The sequence below is a fragment of the Atractosteus spatula genome, chromosome 6, assembly GCF_055471065.1.
Source record: "Atractosteus spatula isolate fAtrSpa1 chromosome 6, fAtrSpa1.hap1, whole genome shotgun sequence".
NCBI lineage: Eukaryota > Metazoa > Chordata > Actinopteri > Semionotiformes > Lepisosteidae > Atractosteus > Atractosteus spatula.
Genome location: NC_142711.1, coordinates 25151487 through 25173520, shown reverse-complemented (window position 1 = coordinate 25173520; position 22034 = coordinate 25151487). Strand labels below are relative to the sequence as shown.

The 22034-nt window shown below is 35.5% G+C and overlaps 1 protein-coding gene across 1 annotated transcript in view; it reads right to left on the bottom strand.

The window, feature by feature from the left end:
• Window positions 1–22034, bottom strand: part of xylb (xylulokinase homolog (H. influenzae)) — a 121452-nt gene that overhangs the window by 90472 nt on the left and 8946 nt on the right. Inside the window, exons 10-15 of the mRNA XM_088918947.1 lie at window positions 19941–20022; window positions 17046–17086; window positions 14361–14476; window positions 12593–12708; window positions 12053–12126; window positions 9004–9100 (exon numbers count right to left, since the gene is read on the bottom strand). Of these exons, the coding sequence (XP_088775073.1) occupies window positions 9004–9100; window positions 12053–12126; window positions 12593–12708; window positions 14361–14476; window positions 17046–17086; window positions 19941–20022 (526 nt within the window). The remainder of the gene's footprint in view (window positions 1–9003; window positions 9101–12052; window positions 12127–12592; window positions 12709–14360; window positions 14477–17045; window positions 17087–19940; window positions 20023–22034) is intronic.

The window sequence follows — 22034 nt, the reverse complement described above, 5'->3', positions numbered from 1 at the left end:
AAATTAAATTCTACTCTAGGACTTGTCTTGTATGAAGTTGCTCAGTCTCAAAATATGAGCAATTTGTGTTTAGAAAAAAATCATTACAATCGCTAAAGGTTTCCACTACTTGGAAGCCTAATTATATCTATTGACATAAATATAGATATAAGCACTGTGTTTCTGCAATATTTATAGAACTTCTATATTAATATATGTTGCAGTCTAGTGATCACAGTTTTACATTACTTGCATTAAGGAAGTGAAATGTTTTAGTTCCAGTTTTAGGCACTAAATTAAATCTGTTATACAAATATGTCACAGCCTTACAACACAAAGCAAAGTATTGCAAATTCAGCATTCAAGCAGTTTTAGAGTAGAGGTGACCCAATACCAAAAATATGTGTTTAAAGGAAAGACAGGAAAGAAAGGGTTAGGGTTAACCCTAGCCCAAAACTACATCTAGCCCAATACTATCATCATACAGTAGTGATAACAATATAATATTCAAAATTATAAAGGGAAAAAAATGACAAAATCATGACTTTTTCTGTTAGCCAATCAAAAAAGAGCACAGCGTCTTGCCCATCCCAGAAAGAGTCTTGGTCAATCTGTCCTTCAGTCCGGAGCCAATTAAGCTTAAGTGCTGTCCCAAAGGAATGAAAGACAGACATGAAATCACTAAGGTCTCATTGAACCAATATCCGGACCAAATGTATCAAAAATAGATGCCCAAATTTACTTTTTATAATATCTTATTTTCCTTTTACCTTGAAAAGTAAATGTACTGGAACTTAATATAACGTGGATAAATGAAAGAGAGCTACATTTTTGCACAGAAAACGGTCTGTTCACACAGATAATGTTAAGAACATAAAAGAAATGGTAATTCCTAAACAATTCCATTTAATTTTTTTTTACAAATGTTACAGAATTTCCTTAATCCACATTGCACAGCATTCACGCGCAAAAGTGTGAAGTTGGCAGACAGGTGTTCCAGCACTAATGTTGAAGTTGGCAAAGCAGATAAACTCAGAAAGGGCACAGCACCACTCATAACTTGTGATCAACATACAACACACTAGGGGGTTTGCAGATGGAGAATTTCCAGTCAGTCCTCACCCAGAAGAAGCTATGTTACTAGTGCCAATAATTCCTACCCCCTCTGTTCAGACTCACAGATGCTGATAAAACAACACCTAAGATGCTCTATCAGAACAGGCTCACCAGCTGCACTACTTTGTGATGTTCTGTGTGTCACTATGCCTCCGGTCAAAGAATGCACTGCAAATATGTGTGCGTTGACCTTTCTGAGGCATCTGTCACGAAACATGAGTGACTCTGACCTTGACATTTATCCTGTCAATATTTTCATTGCACAGACATCCTATACAAATTCCTTTTAACTGCAAACACTTAAAGAATCAAAAAGTTTACCACAAGCTCTGAATTCTAATGGCCTAAGTTTCTTCATATTTATAGACATCTTTACCTGAAGCTCAATTTTCTGTTGCCTTATGTCCCTTCACTCAAATGCTCAATTTAATCACTTGTGACTGCTTGCAATTATTATTACAGTTAGGATCCTTTGAACAATACTAATTCTACATGACATTTCTTCACAAATCTTAAAGGCCAGAAAGCTTATTTAAATATGCCTAGTAAAGTATACTGTGGTACTTGAATTTCTTTACTTTGTCACAATTAAGACAAATTACCTCGCAGTTTTTTCTGTAAGTGTTTAAAGAGAATGTGCAAGCAGTGAATGACAATTACACTTTAAATTATACAAGAAGTAACCGTGTTTTCTCTTTTCATTTTCAAAATTATACATACAATACCTTTTAAAATCTAAATATGTAGCGGAGTATATATTCCCCTGATATTATTACCTTAGCAACTTACAACCATTTTTTAAAACATATTTTGTCTTTAATAAAATAAAATTATTTTTATTATTATTAATAATAATACATTTAACATAGTTCTTTTCTTTCTACAAAAAAAATCACTTTATCAAGAACCCCCATGCATGGGAACCTTATATTTTCAGTGAAGAAAATGAAATGTTTTTTATTCCACACTCAGCCAGTTGCCGTTTGTTAAATATTTTACATGTAGAGATCACTTTATTAGACATATACAATTTCTTGCATTAGGATTTTTTTCTTTTCTCATACCCCAGCTTGCTCTCCATGAGACACACAGGTACACAGATGGGGTGAGAGAAGCTTTTGGGGTCAGAGCACAGGGACAGCCATTTATACGGCACCCCTGGAGCAGCTGGGGTTAAGGGCCTTGCTCAGGGGCCCAAAGGAGTAGGATTCCTCTGCCAGCCGCGGGCAACCTTCCAGCCACAGGCGCAGATCCTTAGCCACAGTGCCACCGCTCCGCCCGAATGGCAAAGCAGACAGATTAAATGGACACCTACATTTTCAAATCAGATATCTATATAATACCAAACTACTGACAAGATCATCTAAGAGAATCCAAAAGTATAAATTGCATTCAAAGTGTATCTAATATTTTGCAAAGTTAGTTGCGTCGTGGTAAGGTAGTACAATTTCTATCACGGTCTACATATACAATGTGATCATATGTTTGATGTACTGTATGCAGTTTTATACATGGTAGTGCAATGCAATGAAACTGTAGTTGCAGTGTAAATGCATACTAATTCTTAGGCAGCCTTGAGCTAACATTTGAACAACCAATAGTTAAACCCTATCAAACTCGTGAATCTGTTGCCCTCATCAGGCCACAACATGCCATTACAGACTTTGTTAATTACAATGCATGACTTGGAAAATAAAATTATTTTTAAAAAATGAAATGGCATTCTGGGCACAAGGAAACACAGCATATTAAAATCTGAAATTGGTCAGGGGCGGCACAGTGGCTCAATGGCAGGACCTTGGGTTCAGTTCCTGGGTGCTACTGTATGTGTGTGGTCTCCCTGCATTTGTGCGGGTTTCCTCTGGATACTCCATTTTCCTACTATAGTCTAAAGACATACTGGTAGGTTAGCTGGCTTCTGTAAAAAATTGGCCCTGTTGTTAGGGTGTGCTTATTTATATCTGTGTGCACTGTGATAGACTGACGTCACATCAAGAATGTATCCTGCCTTGCACCCAGTGCTTCCTGGAATGCACTCTGGGCCACCATGACCCTAAATTGAATAAGGGGTTATTGAAAGTGAATTGATGACAATGAAATTAGTCAAACAAGTTCTTACACAGAGGCACAGCAACCTGTATACCAACCTGACAGCATATTCCAAATCCAAAAGATGATGAGCTTTTGTGGGGTCCTGCACCACTCTGGAAAAGCACCAAGAGGGTGTAGAATCCTCTAAAAGCATCCCAAATGTGCTCCGACCAAGGCTAAGATCACAGTCTTGCAGGTTAATACATCTCCTTATCACAGAAATGGCCTTCTGAAATGCCAAATTGTCTTCACAGTTTTTAAGGAGAGACCTCATAAAACTTTAAAAATAAGTTGCTACTTGCTGTTCTTGCATTTTTTAAATCAGTTATCGACCTGGAGGCCTTAATGTGTACTTATTTATCTTTATGAATGTGCTGCTATGCTGTAACTTTTAGCTGTAACACATAATTTTATCATTCCTCCCTTTAAAAAGAACAATTAAATCAGTGCTGAGATATCCTATCCTGATCACATAGCATAATTGATGGTTTAACAGTGAAACAACTATTGGAATTAGTTGCAGGACAGACATATAAAGGTTTTAAATTGGAGACAAAAAAGGGTCAGTTCTCTTGAGAGTTTCAGTGTACCGAATACTATAGTAACCTACAAAAGTTATTACCCTTGATAAACTGTAACCAAAAGTTGAACTAGCAAAGAAAATGTACTGTGAATGTAAATCAGGATTTTGTTTAACATTTCATGTTTAAACTGTATGACAATGAGCACTGAGTATCTCAATTGTATAAAATATTTTCTGTATTCACAACGATCTAATGTATTTATACGCTATAAATATATTCAAAGCTTTTAGAAATCACACTGACCGTAAATGTGTCTGAACACAAAAGCTAAAGAAATCTCATTTGTACCTGTGCAGTCCATGTCCAAGTGTCCAAGACGTTCAAGGCTAATGCAATGAAAGAGGATATTGAAAGGTGTAATCTAAATGTGGGGTCAGTAAAAAAATAATAATTTTGGGCCACTAACTCATACCCAAGGGCAATAACTGGGAATCTACAGAAAAGTTCTGATATCATCAGGAATAAATGTCTCGCAGACTATCATTCAATGCTGACCTCATGAATCTGGCGTCTATGATAACATGAAGGCAAAAGGAATGTCCAAATATAAAAACTGACTCCCAAGTCAAATTGGAACACATATTATAGTTGGATTATAAATATATTTTGAAGTTCTTTGATAGTTTTAATAGCTGTATGAAGAGTGCAGTACTCTCTGACTTAAATAAGGGTTATCAAAATGCAGAACATTCACACTGACAGCTACAGTATATTTATCAGTGGTATAGAGCATTACAGATAGGTTTGGTTAAAAAAAGATCAGCCTTCTGTTTAGAAATGCCAAAATATATCAATTACAATGGCTGAATTTAAGCAAAAAAATATTACTTCATCTTTTACAAAATAAATTTTTTTGAAAATACATATGTCCTACTTGTACTTCATGTGAGGTGAGCAAAACAATAATTACAGCTAAATTAGAGGATTAACTACAGTAAATGGCAATAAGATTATAGGAAATAGTCAAAATAGATTTAGAAGGTAAGTCTTTCCTGACATTTCTTTGAAATAACTGTAGTAATTAATACAAACAAAGCATATGATATGGTACATTTACATGTTTAAGTTCTTCACAAAAGATTAATTCTAAGTATCAAGCTGTTCACACACAAGTTATTTCCTGTCTGGATTGGATTAAATACTGGTTAATTGACAGGAAAGAGAAGGCACAGATAAGTGGAGTTCAACAGGGATTTGTATTAGGACCATTGTTCTTTCTAGTTTATTTCTATCTTAATTACTGTATGTTATAGTAGTAAACTTACGTAATCTGTAGACAATACCCAAATAGGAAGAAGACCGCGAAACACTGTAGAAGCTGCACAGTGAAGTGCTTTAGAATTCAGATTCTTGATCTACAGTATAAACAAGGCTTGAGTATTCATATTAACACATTATGTCTGTCTTCTAGAAAAGCAATAAATAAGGTAAAAATAATGTTAGGATATACTGTATAAAGTGTTGAATTTAAGTTTAAGGATGCCTTGTTGAAATTGTACAATACATTAAAATATTAGGTACAGTTTTTAGTCTTCACATAACAAAGAAATTGCCGCCTTTTAATCAGTTGAGACAAGAACAACCAAATAGAATCCCTGGCTCAAAGGAATGGCTCTGACCTTTTTAGACTTGAATAGAAAGGTTTACAAGTTGATTTATAATACAATGACATAGAGTTACTACCAGATGAAAAGCTGACATCAACCACTGGGTTAAAAAAGGAGGTGAAAATGCTTTGAATTTAACTGCTCCTTAGGTTTTATTGTTAACCAACACTCTTCCCATTACCAGGTTAACTTCTCCATGGATTCCTGTATAAAAGGAAGACTTCAATAAAAGACTTTTGCTATTGACTTTGAATGTAAGGCATTATTTACCAAATTCAATTTAATTTTATTGACTTGTATTTTTTTTCAGCACTTAGTCCTATTTGCAATTGCATCTTCAAGGTCAGCATCATTAGCCCTTTGCTATCAATAATGTTGCTTTATGTGTCTGTATGAATCCCTCTCTTTTCAGGGGTAAAGTGAGTCAATCCACTCCAGGGTGGTGGAGCAGACTAATTCACAAATGTAACCAAAGGTAATTTGTTCAGTCAATTAGCTCTAGTCTTGCATCAAGAGAGACTGTGCAAATTCAAAATGAAACCATCTTCTCACTAAAATGGCATTGCAAAAGATACTGTCTACCTGCCTTTGACATGGAACATATAAAACTACTTGCAGTTAGAAATGACAGGATGACAAGATGTTAAATTTCGAACAGTCGAACAGCATATGTACTGTTGGTTTTGTTTCTATTTTAAGAATCAATATCTGAATGTATGCATACTGTTAGTCCAGGAGAAACTCTGTTTAGTTAAAAATAAACTAGTCATCCATCCATTTTCTAACTGCCTCTTCCCATTAAAGTTTGTGGGGAAGCCTGACCCTATCCTATCTTGGCACGTTACTCAAGGCATGTTACACCCTGGATGGAGTTTTAATGGAAAAAGTAGTTAGAAAATGGGATCATATTTAATGGGATATCCTTTACAGTCTTAGTACTTGAACCAGATATGTGTGTTGTGATAAAACAGTATGTGAATCTACAATTCTACATCCCAGAAATAACATTCTCAACTCAAAAGAAAACAATTCATAGGTTAATGCTCCTTTCAAGGAGACTACACACAAGGAGACTACACTACCCCATAAAAGAAAGTTTGAGCAGAAAGGAAACATTAAAGAGTGACTACTGCTTTACATTTTTCAGAATTGTTTGTATTTACAATTGATGCCTGCAGCTGTGTTTTTCTGAGCTATCACTGAAGAGTATATATAAAGTAGGTAACTGGATGGAAAGTGTCTACACGGGAAGAAAGTGTTGTGCTACAAAAATGTCACTGAATGGGTTATTTCTCCAGGGCAGCTCAGCTGAGGGTTGACAGTGTTTTTCTGTTGAGAACTTGGGAGATCCAAGTTGTTCTATACCAGAGTCTTCTCTGTTGGAGAGGACTCTAAGCATGAGAAAGTATGGAAATGTTTGGGAGAACTGCCCCAAGGCATCACAGCAAGCCTATGGACCAGTTTCTTTAAATCTGTGTAACCGTACTTTAACTTGAAATAAAGGAAAAATAATAATCAAAGGCAAAATATTATCTGTCCTTTACCAAATGTGCACATAATACTTTGAAGAAAAAAAATTGGATACATTGTCCTAAACCAAATGACTGAGATAGGCCAGCACACCTTACCATTTCTGCATCCTTTTCATTTTTCATTACATGTAACTGTTAAATACAGTAGTAACTATTGTATCTGTTTTATGTAAAAGAAACTGGAAAACAGCCAATAAATGCACTGCTATGTATTGTTACGGCATCATAAGACTAGGTTTGTTACACTTTTCACCTTCAGTCTTATTACAAACATCCTGACATCTGTTTTATCATACAGCAAAGCCTGCCTGCAGCAAAGCCAAGTATGGGATTGTTCCAGTCGCCTTATCCATATGGCCACACTGTTGTTCCCACAGCCAAGAGAATTCAAGCCACACCTGTATTTCAATTGTTCACATGGCTAAAATACTCAATACTAGAGTTAGTTCAAAGATACAGGATAAACATTTTCCTTTTCAGGCATAGGCAACATTTTGTACACTTATCCTTTTTTTTCTGTGTGAAATTTCTGTGCGAAATATTGATATTTCTTGAAATTTCCCTCTAAGAATTGCTTTCTATGCAAAGGGTAATTATATTGTCCCTATTTTTTCCCTAAAACTTTGTCGGACTTCTCAGTTATATCAATGAGATCTGAAAGTTATCTTCATTCCCTGCCTAATCCCTCTGGTAATAGTTTCCCAGGAAACTAGACTTGGATTTTAAAATTGTGTTTTATATACAGTATAGAACACATAAAAAGGCATAAAACCTCAAAGTTATCAGACATGTTAATTTACAGTAGAAATCTATTCTATTTTCCTGTTGTGTGTGACAACTCATTATTCACTAGGTTACTTGCATTTGATGTCTGTACAAATTAATCTAACTAAACAGTTTCACAAAGCAGTAATTCATTCTGTTTTCACAGTTTTCTGCCTCTGTTTAAAATGTAAAAACAAAATCCTTTCGGCTTGGCCAAATCATCCATAAATGGAGGGGTTTGTTTGTTTTTTTTGTTTTGTACGTTTGCCACTTTTATCTGTCCTAACCCCTGTAGCCTCTTCTGTAGTGTATTTTGTCTGCAAAGCACTCTTGCTTAGTGCCTCAGGAGCAGCAGAATGGAGTTCAAAAGTTTACAATTAAAGGGCCTATTCAAATGTGGCTAATGGTAACGCACATATGACCTTCAGATTTCCGTGGAATAGCACAGCCTCTGTGATGTAAATTACTTCAATTGTGTTACCTGTTTTTAAACAGGATAATTATGCACATAAAAAATAAATTAGTAGTATTGAAATCTGTTTTTTGAGTGCAATAATATATTACAATAAATGCAAAAATTTAAAATATTATAATTGAAATCACCTTGCTAAGCACACACTGTTACTAATAAATTAAGAATGCATTAGCAATTTCCTCTTGCTTTTGTTATTATTTCACTTTATAATGCAAATTATAATGCATATTTTTCAAAAGATATGTTTTATAATAGTGCTTTAAAATAAGTATTTTAAATATGTACTGCATACAGATTGTTCTCTTTTTGGTGTTTATATACAGTATAATGATGACAGGGACATAATTTTATAAATGCTGATGTACAATAAAAAGGAAGAAAAATCTTCAGAAAGTTTCAGTAATTCAAGGATAATAAATATTGCAGTGATGTACGTAGGCTGGAACCAAATAATTGTGTTGAGCTATCATTTTGATTTCTAAAGCACACTTTTCCTAATAATGTCAATGTCACAAAGACTTGAAAACTTAATACATCGTAAGCTTCCCCAAATGAAAGCAGTCAAAATGTCTATAATATCTATAATGGTTTCCTTAAATCTATTAAACAGAAGCCCTGTATCTACCCTAAATGGGCTCCTCTTTTTGTAAATATTTTTATGTTAAGTGTGTGCTGCTGTCTGAAACAGGAGCTTGATAATGTATTCAAATTTTATCTAAAATGTAGAAATCATTAAAAAATGCAGATGTGTTTATATTATACTTTGAACCATTCTATAGGAATAATTGGTCAATGAAAAAGAAAAGTTAAACCTGAACAGAGTTCCAGAGAAATTTACAGAAGAGAATACTCACTGATTTTATAGCCCAGGTTTTCAGCATGAACTCTCTTTGCCAGGAACTGTCCCTCGATTAAAGCTCGAATTTCCACCTCCTTTGGGAATCCCACAACCTTTGGCAGACATAAAGGAGGCTTTAGTAATCTGATCAGTGATATATCGAAAAATTACAGAGTTCTCTTCGACATTGATAGCTTTCCCACAATGTACTATTGCTGCTTCAACGAACTATGCAGCTCCATTTTTTTCTTGATTATAGTTTATACTTCCATGACATACATTGCTGTGCAAAGATCTTCGACAAGTCTCAGCTATATTCATTTCAGTTTGTTTCCTTCTTTATCTAAAACAATTCTACAGTATGTCAATCTTCTTCTGAATTTTTTATTTATTTTATTTTAGATAAACATTTGAAAGTAACAGTTAGTCCTGACAAGTGTGTAGTGTGTTGTGAAGTGTGAAAAACAAAAGCTTAATGGATATGTAGGTAAGGACAAATTAAGATAAGATAATTAAGATAAGATAAGAAGAATTTGTACATAGAAAAATAAAATGATTCTCTCATTATCAATCTCTTTTAGTCTCGAGCCAACACACCCTTACATACAGTACACAAAGCCAACAAATGAATTCTCACATTCCAATCAATTACATTTATTACAATTATATCATCCACAGGTGAACTTTCTACAGAAGATCGTCTTTGAAACCAGCTCCTGTAGCGGCCTCTAGTGGCAACTTTCCATTACTATCTTTGACATCTGTCACATTTTAATAATTTCATTTCATGATCTACTATCCCATATGGGAAATCTGTTTTGTGGCACAGTCCAACACAAAAACACAGTAAAAACAACCGTCACCAACAAAGAGTTTAGGACAAACAATATTTCAGGAAATAAACTAATTATTTTACATTGTTGAAGAGTACCATAATAAAGGGGAAACATTATACATTCATGGATATACATTCAAGGGTATACAGTATACTAATATGGTCTTCAAAAAAGAAAGATTGGGCTCTCTGCTCAGCTAGAAGCTTATGAACAACATCAGTCATCCTATAAGGATGCCTGTAAGGCGGCCAGATCCTCTTCCTTTTCCAACCGTTTGGAACAGGATCACAATAATCCAACAGTCCTTCTCAACACTATCATCAAAATGCTCCGACCAGCTAAATAAGTCTGAATTTCTTTCCTGTGCTGCATTATGCAATGCATTCATGCAATTCTTTCACAAAAAATACAGTCCTCTACTGCGTCATGATGCCTAAACCCTGTTCTCTTTTCTTAGGTTAAAGTTTTTTTTTCTCATTTTACTGCTGTTGATGGTGCTTATGTAACTGAGCTGATACTTAAAATGAGACTGTCTACGTTTCTGTACTAGATCCTAACTTTATGTCCCTATTCAAAGCTAACATCTCTGTCTCTGTCCAATTGTTACTAACCTCCTCAATGAGTCATTAAAATATAATCTTAATCTGCAGGTTTAAAGTCCACTGCTATAACAGCCATGCTGAAAGAACCCTGACTTGGACACACAAATACTAAACGTGCAGGTTCCACTGGCATCTAATGAGTTCTTTGAACCTTTTCAGTTGAGAGTAGAGACACAATGTTGAAACCACCCTTGTTAAAGTAGCAAAATGTTTTGTCGACAGCTTCTGACTCTGGGTCACTTAACAATCTTCTCCTTCTGGATTTACAGTAAGTGCAGCCTTTTTATCTAGGGATCATTTGGCCTCTATATAGCGATTTTTTTTTACTTTGATGCAGAACTAAGTGATTCCGTTTGTTTTTGAAAATTGTAGTGCAGTCTCTCGCCATTTGATTATCGAGGCCTGCAATGCTTGAAACGTCATGAGCAATGTCAAATGGGCTGCACACCCAGCTGTATTGAGTCTGATCCTCTGGGATGTAGCAGTACTTGTAGGAATATGTCTTAATGTTGCACGTGTTTAACTCAGGAATGCTCGATTACTGGGAGGTATACTTGATGTCTAAAAATAGATGTATTAAACATTCATCTTTATCCTAAGAACTTTCCTCAAAAGGAAGTGTAACTTCGTTCTTTTATTCATCTTAATGAAGATGGTATGCTAATTCCTAAATAATGATTTTCAAACAAAGTTGAACTACTGAGAAATAACAATGTTCCCTCGTAATAACGCAATAGTGTTTTGTTTTCAGTGGAACAAAAAAAAAGGCTTCCATAAAAACACAGTTGTGCAAGAGGAAATTTCAACTTATTAAAGAGGATCATAACCCTTGATACAGATGGAGAAAAGAGTAGGGCTCAGAACAGAACCTTGTAGGACTCCCATAGAAACTAAAAGGAAATACAATTTTCATGTTTTAAACACCATTCTAATGTTGTAATTATTGTATCTATGCAAGTAGTTAATATAAAGACCAATATTCAGCACTTTGTGCAGAAGAATTGAGTGATCCACACTGTATAAAGTATTGGATAAACATATAAAGATAATTCATACAAGTGTAAGCTTTACAATTATAATATAATTGACAACACTGAAGGATGTTTGCTATTACACATTCATGTCCAGAATGAAACCCACATTGCATGTCCGAAAAATATAATTCCTGTCTTAAAATAGAGCTTAATTGCTTAATATTTTTTTTTATGATGTAAAGGTAAATGCAAAATGTATACAGAATAGGTCTATATCAGTCTTTTGGAATTTTTTGCATTTTAGTTTTAAATTATAGAAAATGTAAGTGGATCAGAGGATAGGATATTAAATAACTTTTTTATTTAAATTTTTTTAAGTGGAAAAATAGAGGGAAAAAAATCATAAATCCATTTTAAGAAAATGTCTGGGACAACACAGGATTCCACCATAGGAAAAAGTAGGGAGAATCGGGGGGCAAGTCAAAGTTGTGTAGATTCTCCAGAGAAGATATTCCTATCCCCAGAGACTACATATAGAGAGTAGAAGTAGGCATACTGGTAAGCCCAGTCAGGGACATATCCTGACTTTACTAACAGTGCAAAAGAAGATGCAACAGACAAGGCTGCACAGAACCAAAGTCATTTTTTCTTACCTTTTTGTTATCCCTATTAAATCTGTGTACCCCCTCTGCCGCTGGTGTGATTTCCACTACATCAAAATAAATGCCTGAAAAAAAAGTTTTCAGTTGTTTCACTATTATCTCCAGAGTTTTACACCATTATTCTGATTCAAAGTAAGCTATGACTTGATTACCCACCAGTGGCGAGTAATCAAGATTTAGTACTGTAACACATAACAAGAATTAAGAATGAATGTTGTTTAATTGTATTTATTGAATAGACCCATTCAATACCAAAGAATTCAGAAAATACATTCATGGAAATTTGGTGTCCCTGGAAACAATCTCAAAGACATTGAAAAAGCACACAAAAAACAAATCTAAAATATATGAGAAATGTTTTATTTCCACTGCAATCACCTCACTAGCTGAATTTTCATCTTTCCAATTTGTACAAATATTGATCAAATTACTCGATATTGCCAGCAGGTCCTGACTGTCTTCTAAATTCCACTTTAAGGACAGGACTCTTGAAATGCTCTCAAAAGCTGTGGTTAAATAAACATATATTACCTATATTTCCAGAGTTCCCCATTGGCACTGATCGAAGTGCTTTTGAAAATTCTTCCCAAGATCCTCCTGCACATTCATTCCTGATTCTCTCTCTTGTAAGTGAGCCATTTTTAAAACTGGAGGCACAGAAACAGTTTTCAGTGAATACTATCTTACGTGTACTATAGGAGGTATAGTCCTTCTCTTCTAAAGACAGGAGAGGTCCTGGATTTTTGGTCTTTAAAGACCCTGTGGTCCAGGATATGAGTATTAACCGAATAAGAATGAGGGTTTTAATCTCGGTGTCCTGCTTGTTCAATATGGGCTTCCAAAATTTCCCCTTTAATTTGATTAGTGAAGTAATTTCTCTCTTCACACACCTGAACTGCTGTGCAGTGAGGCTATTAGAGGAGAAAGCCATCTATACATCATCCATGATGCTGCACTTCAGTGGTGGATAAAGCAGGTCTCTTCCTAAATTTAAAGTTGTAGGCTTTGGGATTCTTTGAGATGAAAGACACTATATAAGATATAAGTACATTTTTAATTTGGAGATTTTTTGTTACTCTTAAGCATGCTTGGAACGCTTTGTGAATCTATTGCACGTCTTCAGGTCTGCTTTACTGTACAAAAGTATTATTGCCTTTATACAGCTGTTAAATGTACAAGAAGCAATGTGACATGAGGTTAATTACAGTGGCTCACAGGGACATTTGTACAATGTTAAATAGCCTTTAAATCTTTTACAACAGCAGCAGCACATTTTTTTATTGAAAAGCTTCAGATGATTACAGGCTCCTGAGCTGCATATTGAGCAAAACCCTCCACTCTAAGAGTAAGAATAGCTTGGTCCAGAATATCATGCAGACAAATATCATATCTCAGACAGAGAACACTGCCTGAGATGTCCTAGACTAGGTGATTGGTTTGTCTTTGAAGTTTCCCTATCTACCAGTGACCACTGCCACTGATCAAGTCCCAAAAGGTTTGGACATTGTCAGTAAGTACCTTGTCCATTCTCCACAAGTCAAAGAAAGGTTCCTCTGTGCATTATTGGTTTACTGTACTAAAAGAATACAGTGGATATATGTATCTACAAAGTACAAGTGTTGATACAGAAAGTCAGGTGTCATTAAAAAATGCTTATTCAAATGAATTAGCATAAAGCTAAACTGCAAAAATTGTTCACAATTCTAGGTAAATTTGAAAATCAAGCTCTGGTGTAATGATACATTTTCAAAATCTCTTATAGAAACATACAGTAATATTAGGTCAGTTAAATTTCCACATAATGATAACCATATGCTTTAAAGTAAGAAATGCATGGTAAAGTCTATGCTTATTTTTAAAGCTCACATTTAGAAATGTTTTTAGCATTTAGCATTGTGAAGTTAGCATTTAACATTTTTAGGATGCTAAGACTGAATTAGCATGATTCTTTCAAGCCGTTTCCTTTTTGTAGATGTAATACGCAAATGCATGAACTCTCAAATGCCAGAATTTTACCTGGGACCAATCATTCATATACCAATACTTAAGGTGACTTTATATGCAGCAGTTTCACAGGACTGCACATTTCAAAAGTGAAATAGCATATTCTCCAAATAACCTGATAAATCACAGCATGCCCTTCTATGAGATATTGATCTGCACACTGATGATGAACTGTATTATAGATAATACTATTCCAGTTTAAAACAGTATGTGCGCCTGGCAGATGTGAGCAATACTGAATTCTGTAGACTTAAACATAAACATAGTTTACTCAGGGAAGTAAGATTTTCTTTACCATAATAAAGCCATGTATGCCTGGCTGTCAACTGGATTGCAGAAAATGTGTCCTTCTGCATTGGGCTTGGGATCCTTGATCCATAGGAAAACTGTGTCACTGGTACCAAGACTCACCTAAAGTCAACACAAAGTCACAGTTTAGTATACAATGTAACAAAACTTAGGTTGTACAGTATTTTTAAACACATCAATTTCACGTGTAACTGTAACAATAACTATTTCAATGCAGGGTAAGATGAAGATGTCTTCTATCATTTGTCCAAGTCAGTCTTTATTTGTTAACACTATCTAAAAATGCAACATATGGGTTTGACTGTTTTGGTCAAACAATGAGTTTGAAAACTCTTGAATCACACTGCACATCTCACTTTAAAATTGACAAAGTACAAGAGAGCAATGGGCTCAGACATTTCTCCAAAATGCTCTATGGAATGTGCTTGTGTCCTTTGTCACTTGACAAGTCAATGTCAGACAAGTGGTGATGTGAAAAACCAGGATGCTCAGGTTTCTGCTTGGGTCTTTTTGGTCTGCCATCTAGAAACTCAAGAGCAGATCCTCAGATATGCAAACAAGCACCAGAGAGAGAGAGAGAGAGAGAGAGAGAGAGAGAGAGAAAGGAGCAACTTCCAACTGAAATCTTGCAAGTTTTGGAAGTTTTGGGGGTCTTGCGAGTCTTGATTTGGAGCTTGTAAGCTGGGCTTACCTGCCCGGATATTGATGATAAGAGATTTCTGAAGAGATTTCTTCCATTAAGCTACAGGAGGAAAGTAGGCTTTTGTGTGTGAATTCCATCCATCCATTTTCTAATTTTTTAATCCAATAGAGGGCTTTGTAAAAGCATTGTGTTTGTTAAAGGGTTCACTATAAAGAAAGGCTCACTTTACCTTATGACTACTTTGTGAATCTGATTCACACAGACCTGCCTATCAATGTTTAGGTCATGAAGTGTCACACTTCATGTACTTGGCTATATAAAAGCTCTGAAACAAAAGTTAACAAAGTGATCATATTTTGACATTGTCTTTTATTTTCTTTTTCATTTATACAGTATTATAAACTACCATTGGTGGAAAATGGACAGCAAAACACAGAGCACCACAGTAGGATTAAACTTCTAACTTGATTGTGCTCCAGAAGCCAGGGACTAGCATTCTTGTTTAATTATTTACTCGTCCTTCTTAGGGTATGCTAGGTCTCCATATAAAGATTTTATGTGAAATCTTCTCTCTTAAGTCTAAACTGACAGGGCCTCATACAGTAATCAGCCAACCAAAAGGAGATCTAGACACTGCCCTCTCCTGATCTACAGTAACAGTTTGAGAAGCAGAAGGCGTGAGGGAGTTTAAACAGTACTGTACAGTATGAAAAATCTACAGACAGCCTCCTTGTGTTTGTAATGCAGGTTAATAAGTCATCATTTTGATGTGTGGTAAAAACAATGTAGGTCACTGAAATGGGCTGCAGTAAGGCTGTAAGTATAAAAAATGATTTGACTGACTCTTGTGTTGTTAAACCATCCTGTGTAATTTGTTAAAAGCACACAACAAAGCATTTTTAATCATTTTTTATTTTAATTTTCTACACAATTATAAAATGGTGTAGTTCCACCGAACTGAAATTTCAGCAAAAAGTTTACTATCTCACCTAATACTTGTACAACTGTATAGCTTCTACTGTATATGGGCTTCACAGAATATTTTATGAGTGACCCCACTGTAAATATTTTATAGACTACAATAAAAATGTAAGAAAATTAAGTCAACATAAGTAAAGCACAAATGAATAGTTTTATTTCTGTATAGTTAATATAAAAATCAATGAGAAGTTAGAGAATTTGTATTGCAAGCAATCCCGTCTCTCTTACTCCAAAAGTGTGAATGAACTGCAAATAAACTAAGGAAAAACTAGAATTATACCTACCAGTTAAGGAGTTCATCACTCAAAACAATTTTTAGAGGTAGAGGTTGTATTTCTCTTGTCAGGTATCTCCTGTCACCTATTTTAAAGTGTAAAAAGTACAGATGCTACATGTGACACATACCTGTAGCTCTGAAGCAGGTTCTAGTTCAATAAAATCTGCCAAGGTTTAAGCGAGTGGGTGTAGGTGGTCCAGTTTGAAGTTTGAGAACAAAATGGAGGTCAGGGAGCCAACTTTAATTTAGCAGAAGATACATTTTGACTAGGTTTAATCATATTGTCAGCAGACTTATACTGTACCAACTAATTCTGAAGATGAATGATCAAACACCGTTTGGGCACAAGCAGTTTGTGGAGTGAGATAATTTAAAAGAGAACCATGTTAATTAGGCAGCCATCTTCAGTTATGCAGGAATCTTACTTAATGATATAGTTATGACACCAGAATGATTCTTGGCAGGTTTGGAGTCAACTAGCTAAACAGCTTTTGAAGAGGATCAGATACGAGTTCCTAGTTAGGACATCATCGTAGATAATGCAGAAACCCTACTGTATTTTAACATATAGCATATTAGCTGTGTTGCTACTAGAATTATACCTACTGTACAAAGTTTGGTGTTAACCCTTTAAATAGGACAAACACGCTAGACTTAAGTATTGTCCGAAGTGTTATTTTTCTGTACAAAAACAGAACCATTGAGATCCTTTACATTTTCACCTGTCCAGACTGGACAGAATCCAGGGTAGGAAAATCAGGGATACTTACTGCAATATCTCCCTCCTTGAGTCTCATTCCTGCCAAGGACCCTGAGGAATAAGAACCAGTACTGATTTAACACTCAATACATTGGTATGGCATTAGATAGATACTCTCCAGCTACTGTAGAAAAACTGTCTATTATATCATTGAATACTCAAGATTGATATGTTCATTTACTTCATTAGTTTATTTTGATAGAAATACAGTAAGCATCACACAAAAGATAGCTAAAGACTGGATGCAAATCAAAATACATTATTTAATCCTGTGACTTTAAACAATATGTACATACTTGTAAATTCCAGCTTTCATTTTGTTTTACTGGGACAAGTGCACTTTTACATACTGTATTTAATCATTTTTGTCATCCTGCTTTCTTGTTGACTAGACAGAACATTCAGTCAGTTTTCAAGGGTGACACCTATGTTACCCATTCTTTGGCAGGAACGAAAGAGCAAAGAAGAATAAGTTTAAGTCAGGAATTTTCCCCGAGTTTGTCATCTAAAGACAAAAATAAAATTTGGAAAGCACTTCAATGGTAAAATAGGTCAACTGACTTTTCTATGGGAAAATTAATATTTTTTGTTTTAGACACTTTACTCAAAAGCAATAAATGATAACTTTTAGAAGAAAAAAAGACTGAATTAACCATGAACTAAGGACTTCTACTCACGCCTTTATTTCTAGCTAAATCAAAATAAGTAAATTGGGTATCAGAGGTTCTTCAAGTGGGTAGTTCATTTGGCACAGTTAGCATTGCTGCCTCACAGCACCGGATTCCCCGGATTCTCTTCTTGAGGTGCTACCCCATGTTCACGTTAGTTTGTCTCCAGGTGCTCTGGTGTCCTCCCACGGTCAAAAACATACTGGTAGGTTGATTGTTTTGTGGGAAGTGTAGCAGTGCGTGTGTGTCTGTCTCTGTGTGTGCCCTGTGATGGACTGGCATCCTGTCCAGGGTGTCTCCTGCCTTGCTCCCATTGCTGGCTGGGAGGCTCCAATGCCCCCCCACACCCCACGACTCGTTATTGAATAAAGCGGTTAGAAAATGGATTAACGCTGGGCACCAGCACTGCAAGGCAGTAATGTTAACAACTGCGCCACCATGCCACCAGGTGATAGACTTAATAGAGTTTAATTTAAGCTCTAGAGTAATGTACTTCATTAACTGCAAAGTTTTTTATCAGATGCTAGACAAGAAGTATAATGAAAAGGCATGAGCATCTACTTGATTCCCCATGCAGCCCTGAATTGGATGAAGCTGTTAGAAAATGAATGGATGGATCTACTTGATTCACTATGCTTCATTTGTATTAATAAACACTGCCCTTCAGCATTCAAATAGCAATGAACACTTTTAAGATTTAGGTATTTCTAACATGATTAGGAAGCCTTCACTTCCTCACCTACACAAATAAATTGCTATTGAATTTGTGAAGAACTAGCACAAAAACTCACTTGAGTTTTGTATTGCGTTTCACATCTCTTTGTTATCGATTGCAAAGCTACTGATGCACTTGACACTCATGCATACAAATTCTGTAGGAAATATTCTGTTATTCAGACTGTACTTATGCTGTGCTGGAATCTATGCTATTTAACAGAGATAAGTTGAAGTCAAAGTTGTAAAACAAATTTTGAAGATGTCATTCACTGAAAAAATTAGGCAACTGTCACATTAAATATGATCAACAGGTAATTATGTAGTTAGTAATATAAATACTGGCAAGTTTAAATTAACTGCACCACAATGTCATTGAATAAAAAGTCTATAAACACAATACAGCAATATAAACACTGCCAATGTTTTTGTAACTTTTTCTAGAAATAACAAAATAATAGTTTTCTTTAAATTCTGCTTAAGATTAATATTAAAAATAATAAAGACAAAAGAAATTCGATTTCTGGTCATTTTGATTATTATATTGTACACAAGGAAAATAGAGAGGCATGTCGGCACAGTGTTTAGCATTGTTGCCATTCAGTACTGGATCCTGGGTTCAGTTCCAGACCTGGGGTTCCATCTGCACGGAATTTGTTCTCACTGTGTTTACATGGGTTTCCCCCGGTTGCTCTGGGCCTTCCCACAATCCCTGGAATCCCTGAAAATTGGCCCTGGAGTGAGTGTGTGCTTGTCTGTGTTGGTGTCTGTGTGTCCACCCTGAGATGGACTCCAGCATCCAGTCCAAAGTGTGTCCTTCCTTGCGCCTATCACATTCTAGTATGAGCTCCAGCTCCGCTACAACATGGAGCTAGATGAAGCAGTCAGAAGATGAAGATGAAAGGATAACAGTATATTTAATGCAGGCAAGTAATTAATATACGAGCTTGGAAAACCAGTTGCCCCAACAGAAAGAACTGAGTTTGAGGACATGAAGCTGATGAATATGTGAACGTGCAAGTGACAATCTTCATCACACAGGCAAAGTGGGAAGGAGTTGCGCTGCACATGCAAGGTTCAGACAAGGGATACTGATACCAATTTCTGTTAGGCCCAAACTAGGTACTATTCTGTCATATTAAGTATAAACTCTGATTGTTTCTGAATTTCATTGCTTGCTGCTGTTCATGTAGCTTGAAACTGTTTCAAGGTGTTTTGTAAAGCAGTTCCCAGATGTTACATTACAGGTTTGACATAATAAAAAAAGTATTTAATTTTAAATTGAATTTAACTGGAAGGTTTATTAAATTTAGGTGTCTACTTGTCTAAGCACCCACAAATACAATCAAACATGTTATGGAATATGTCAATACTTCTCTCAGTGCTCACGTTTTTCAAAGACCTTATGGAATTACCATTAGCATCGAGTGCTCTTACCACCTAGTGATCTAGTGTTGATAGAGACAGAAAGAGGAGGAAGCTGTTCCATGGAAGAAACCACAACAGGATCACTAGAATCTCACCTGGATTGTCACCTGTAAATGCTACAACTCTACAGTCTGGTGAGAACCCATAGCGCTGGACAAAGTATGGAGACACAGAACCCTAATTTAAAATAAAAAAAAGAAAAAACATCAAGACCAACTTAGACACTGAGCTAATAGAACAGGCACTATGGTGTAATCAACATAATCTAGCGTGCAGCATAAAACTAGCGTACATTCTGTTTTATGACATTTTAAAAGATGTATGACTAAAAAAGGTTTACTTAAATATAGTAAAAAAGAACTTAGCAGGAACTTACCAGGGCCAGTGTTATCATTCCTGGAAGTCACTGTACAGGGAAATGTGATATATTCTACTGAAAACTAACAAACTGTTAGCTACAATTACTGTTAACTGTGCAAGCAGTTTGCAGTTGCGCCACTGGGTGGCACCACTTATGCTATGTGACATTGTCTCTGACTCATAACTATACTCATAGTTCATTTTATTTTTCTGAGCAGACATCCCTACAACCTTCCCTCATTCCAAGATCACCAAGCACATGTTCGCCATTTTTTTTCAGCAACACTGAGCAAAAGTGCCAGTCCCCAAGGGCATAATCCTCAAACTGTAACTGAATTTCACTTACAAAATGGCGTTGCAGTTTCAGTTACAGAAATGATGAGTAATGCCCTGTGAAATTCACAGGCAAATGTGTGTGACCTGCTTACCAGGTTTTCAGCTTGAGGCCTGAAAATGTCAATCAAGCCATTCTAAGAAAGCCAAGTACTGGCTAATTATAAAATCTACTCATAACTGAAAAATAACTATGCCAGTTCTGTTACTGATGAGTTAAGGGCAGAACTAAGATACAATGACATTTAGGAAATTTTGATCATATTGAAAGTGAATTACTCCTTCCAATTTCTAAAACTTCTATTTAGACCATTTTCAGAATTCTGCCTGTGGCACAATGAGAACAGGAAAATGACCAGCTAAGACTGCCTGCTCTGTCTGCCATACAGTATGTATTAATCAGAATTCCATGTTCCAGTTATTAACACACAGATACACTATCTGACTACCAGCCACTTTGTGAGACAATACTACCCACAAAATTCATATACAGTAGTTCAGTAGAGTGGGTCCAAGGTCAGGTGAGGAACATAACATACCCCGAAGATACAGTATGAAAAAATACACAGTTTAAAGTTCATAATTGCATGTTAACCTGTCATTTAAATCATGAAGATGTTCTTTCTAAAGCTATGAATCTGTGTAAATAAAATGTCTTTGCATTGTTGTATTTAAATCTCATTTAGATGCCAACAGAATGCTGTTTGTCGTAACATAACATATTATGGACTCTTCTTCTCCATAAACCTGTCTTTCCTACTCAGTCTTACTTTTCACTGCTGATTATTTGCCATTGCCCACACCAGTGAGGATATTAGGAGCACATCACAGTTCTCCCAATGATGGGTGAAATCCACACTATGCTGACAACTTCATACAGGAGCGTATACCTCTTTGTGAATGATGTCTCTAATCATGGTTGTACAATGGAGATCATAAAACCACCTAGGAAGGTATATGAGAATTGTAAAATCTGAATACTATTTTTTTAAATTAAAGTGAGTCTTTAAATAACACCTTGGCATTTATTTATTATTTTGATGCTTTGAAACCCATGGTGATCCCTACACAAAATACTAAATGGAGAACTGCAGATTTACCTCTAACAGATTAATAAAAGCTACACTGATTTTATAAATAGACAAGGTTTTCAGAAAGTGCATTAGGTAATACTAATGTATGTATAAAAAGTACATGATCATTAATTTAGCACATTTAAATGAGATCTCACATTACAGTTACAGCTACTGCATATCAAGACACACAGTGCACTGTAATCAGTCTCTTTAACATCAAATAACAATGCCAAGCAAGGGCTAATATTGCCATTACTAGCACAGTGAATTTACAGTAAAACACACCTTGATGAATGTCATTGTCTTATACTGTACATGCAGCTAAGACACCCTATATCAGGCAGTACGAATAGGCATAATTAAATCCGTATGCTATCAACTACTGATAGAAACGTAATCAAACTATCAGAAAAAAACTAT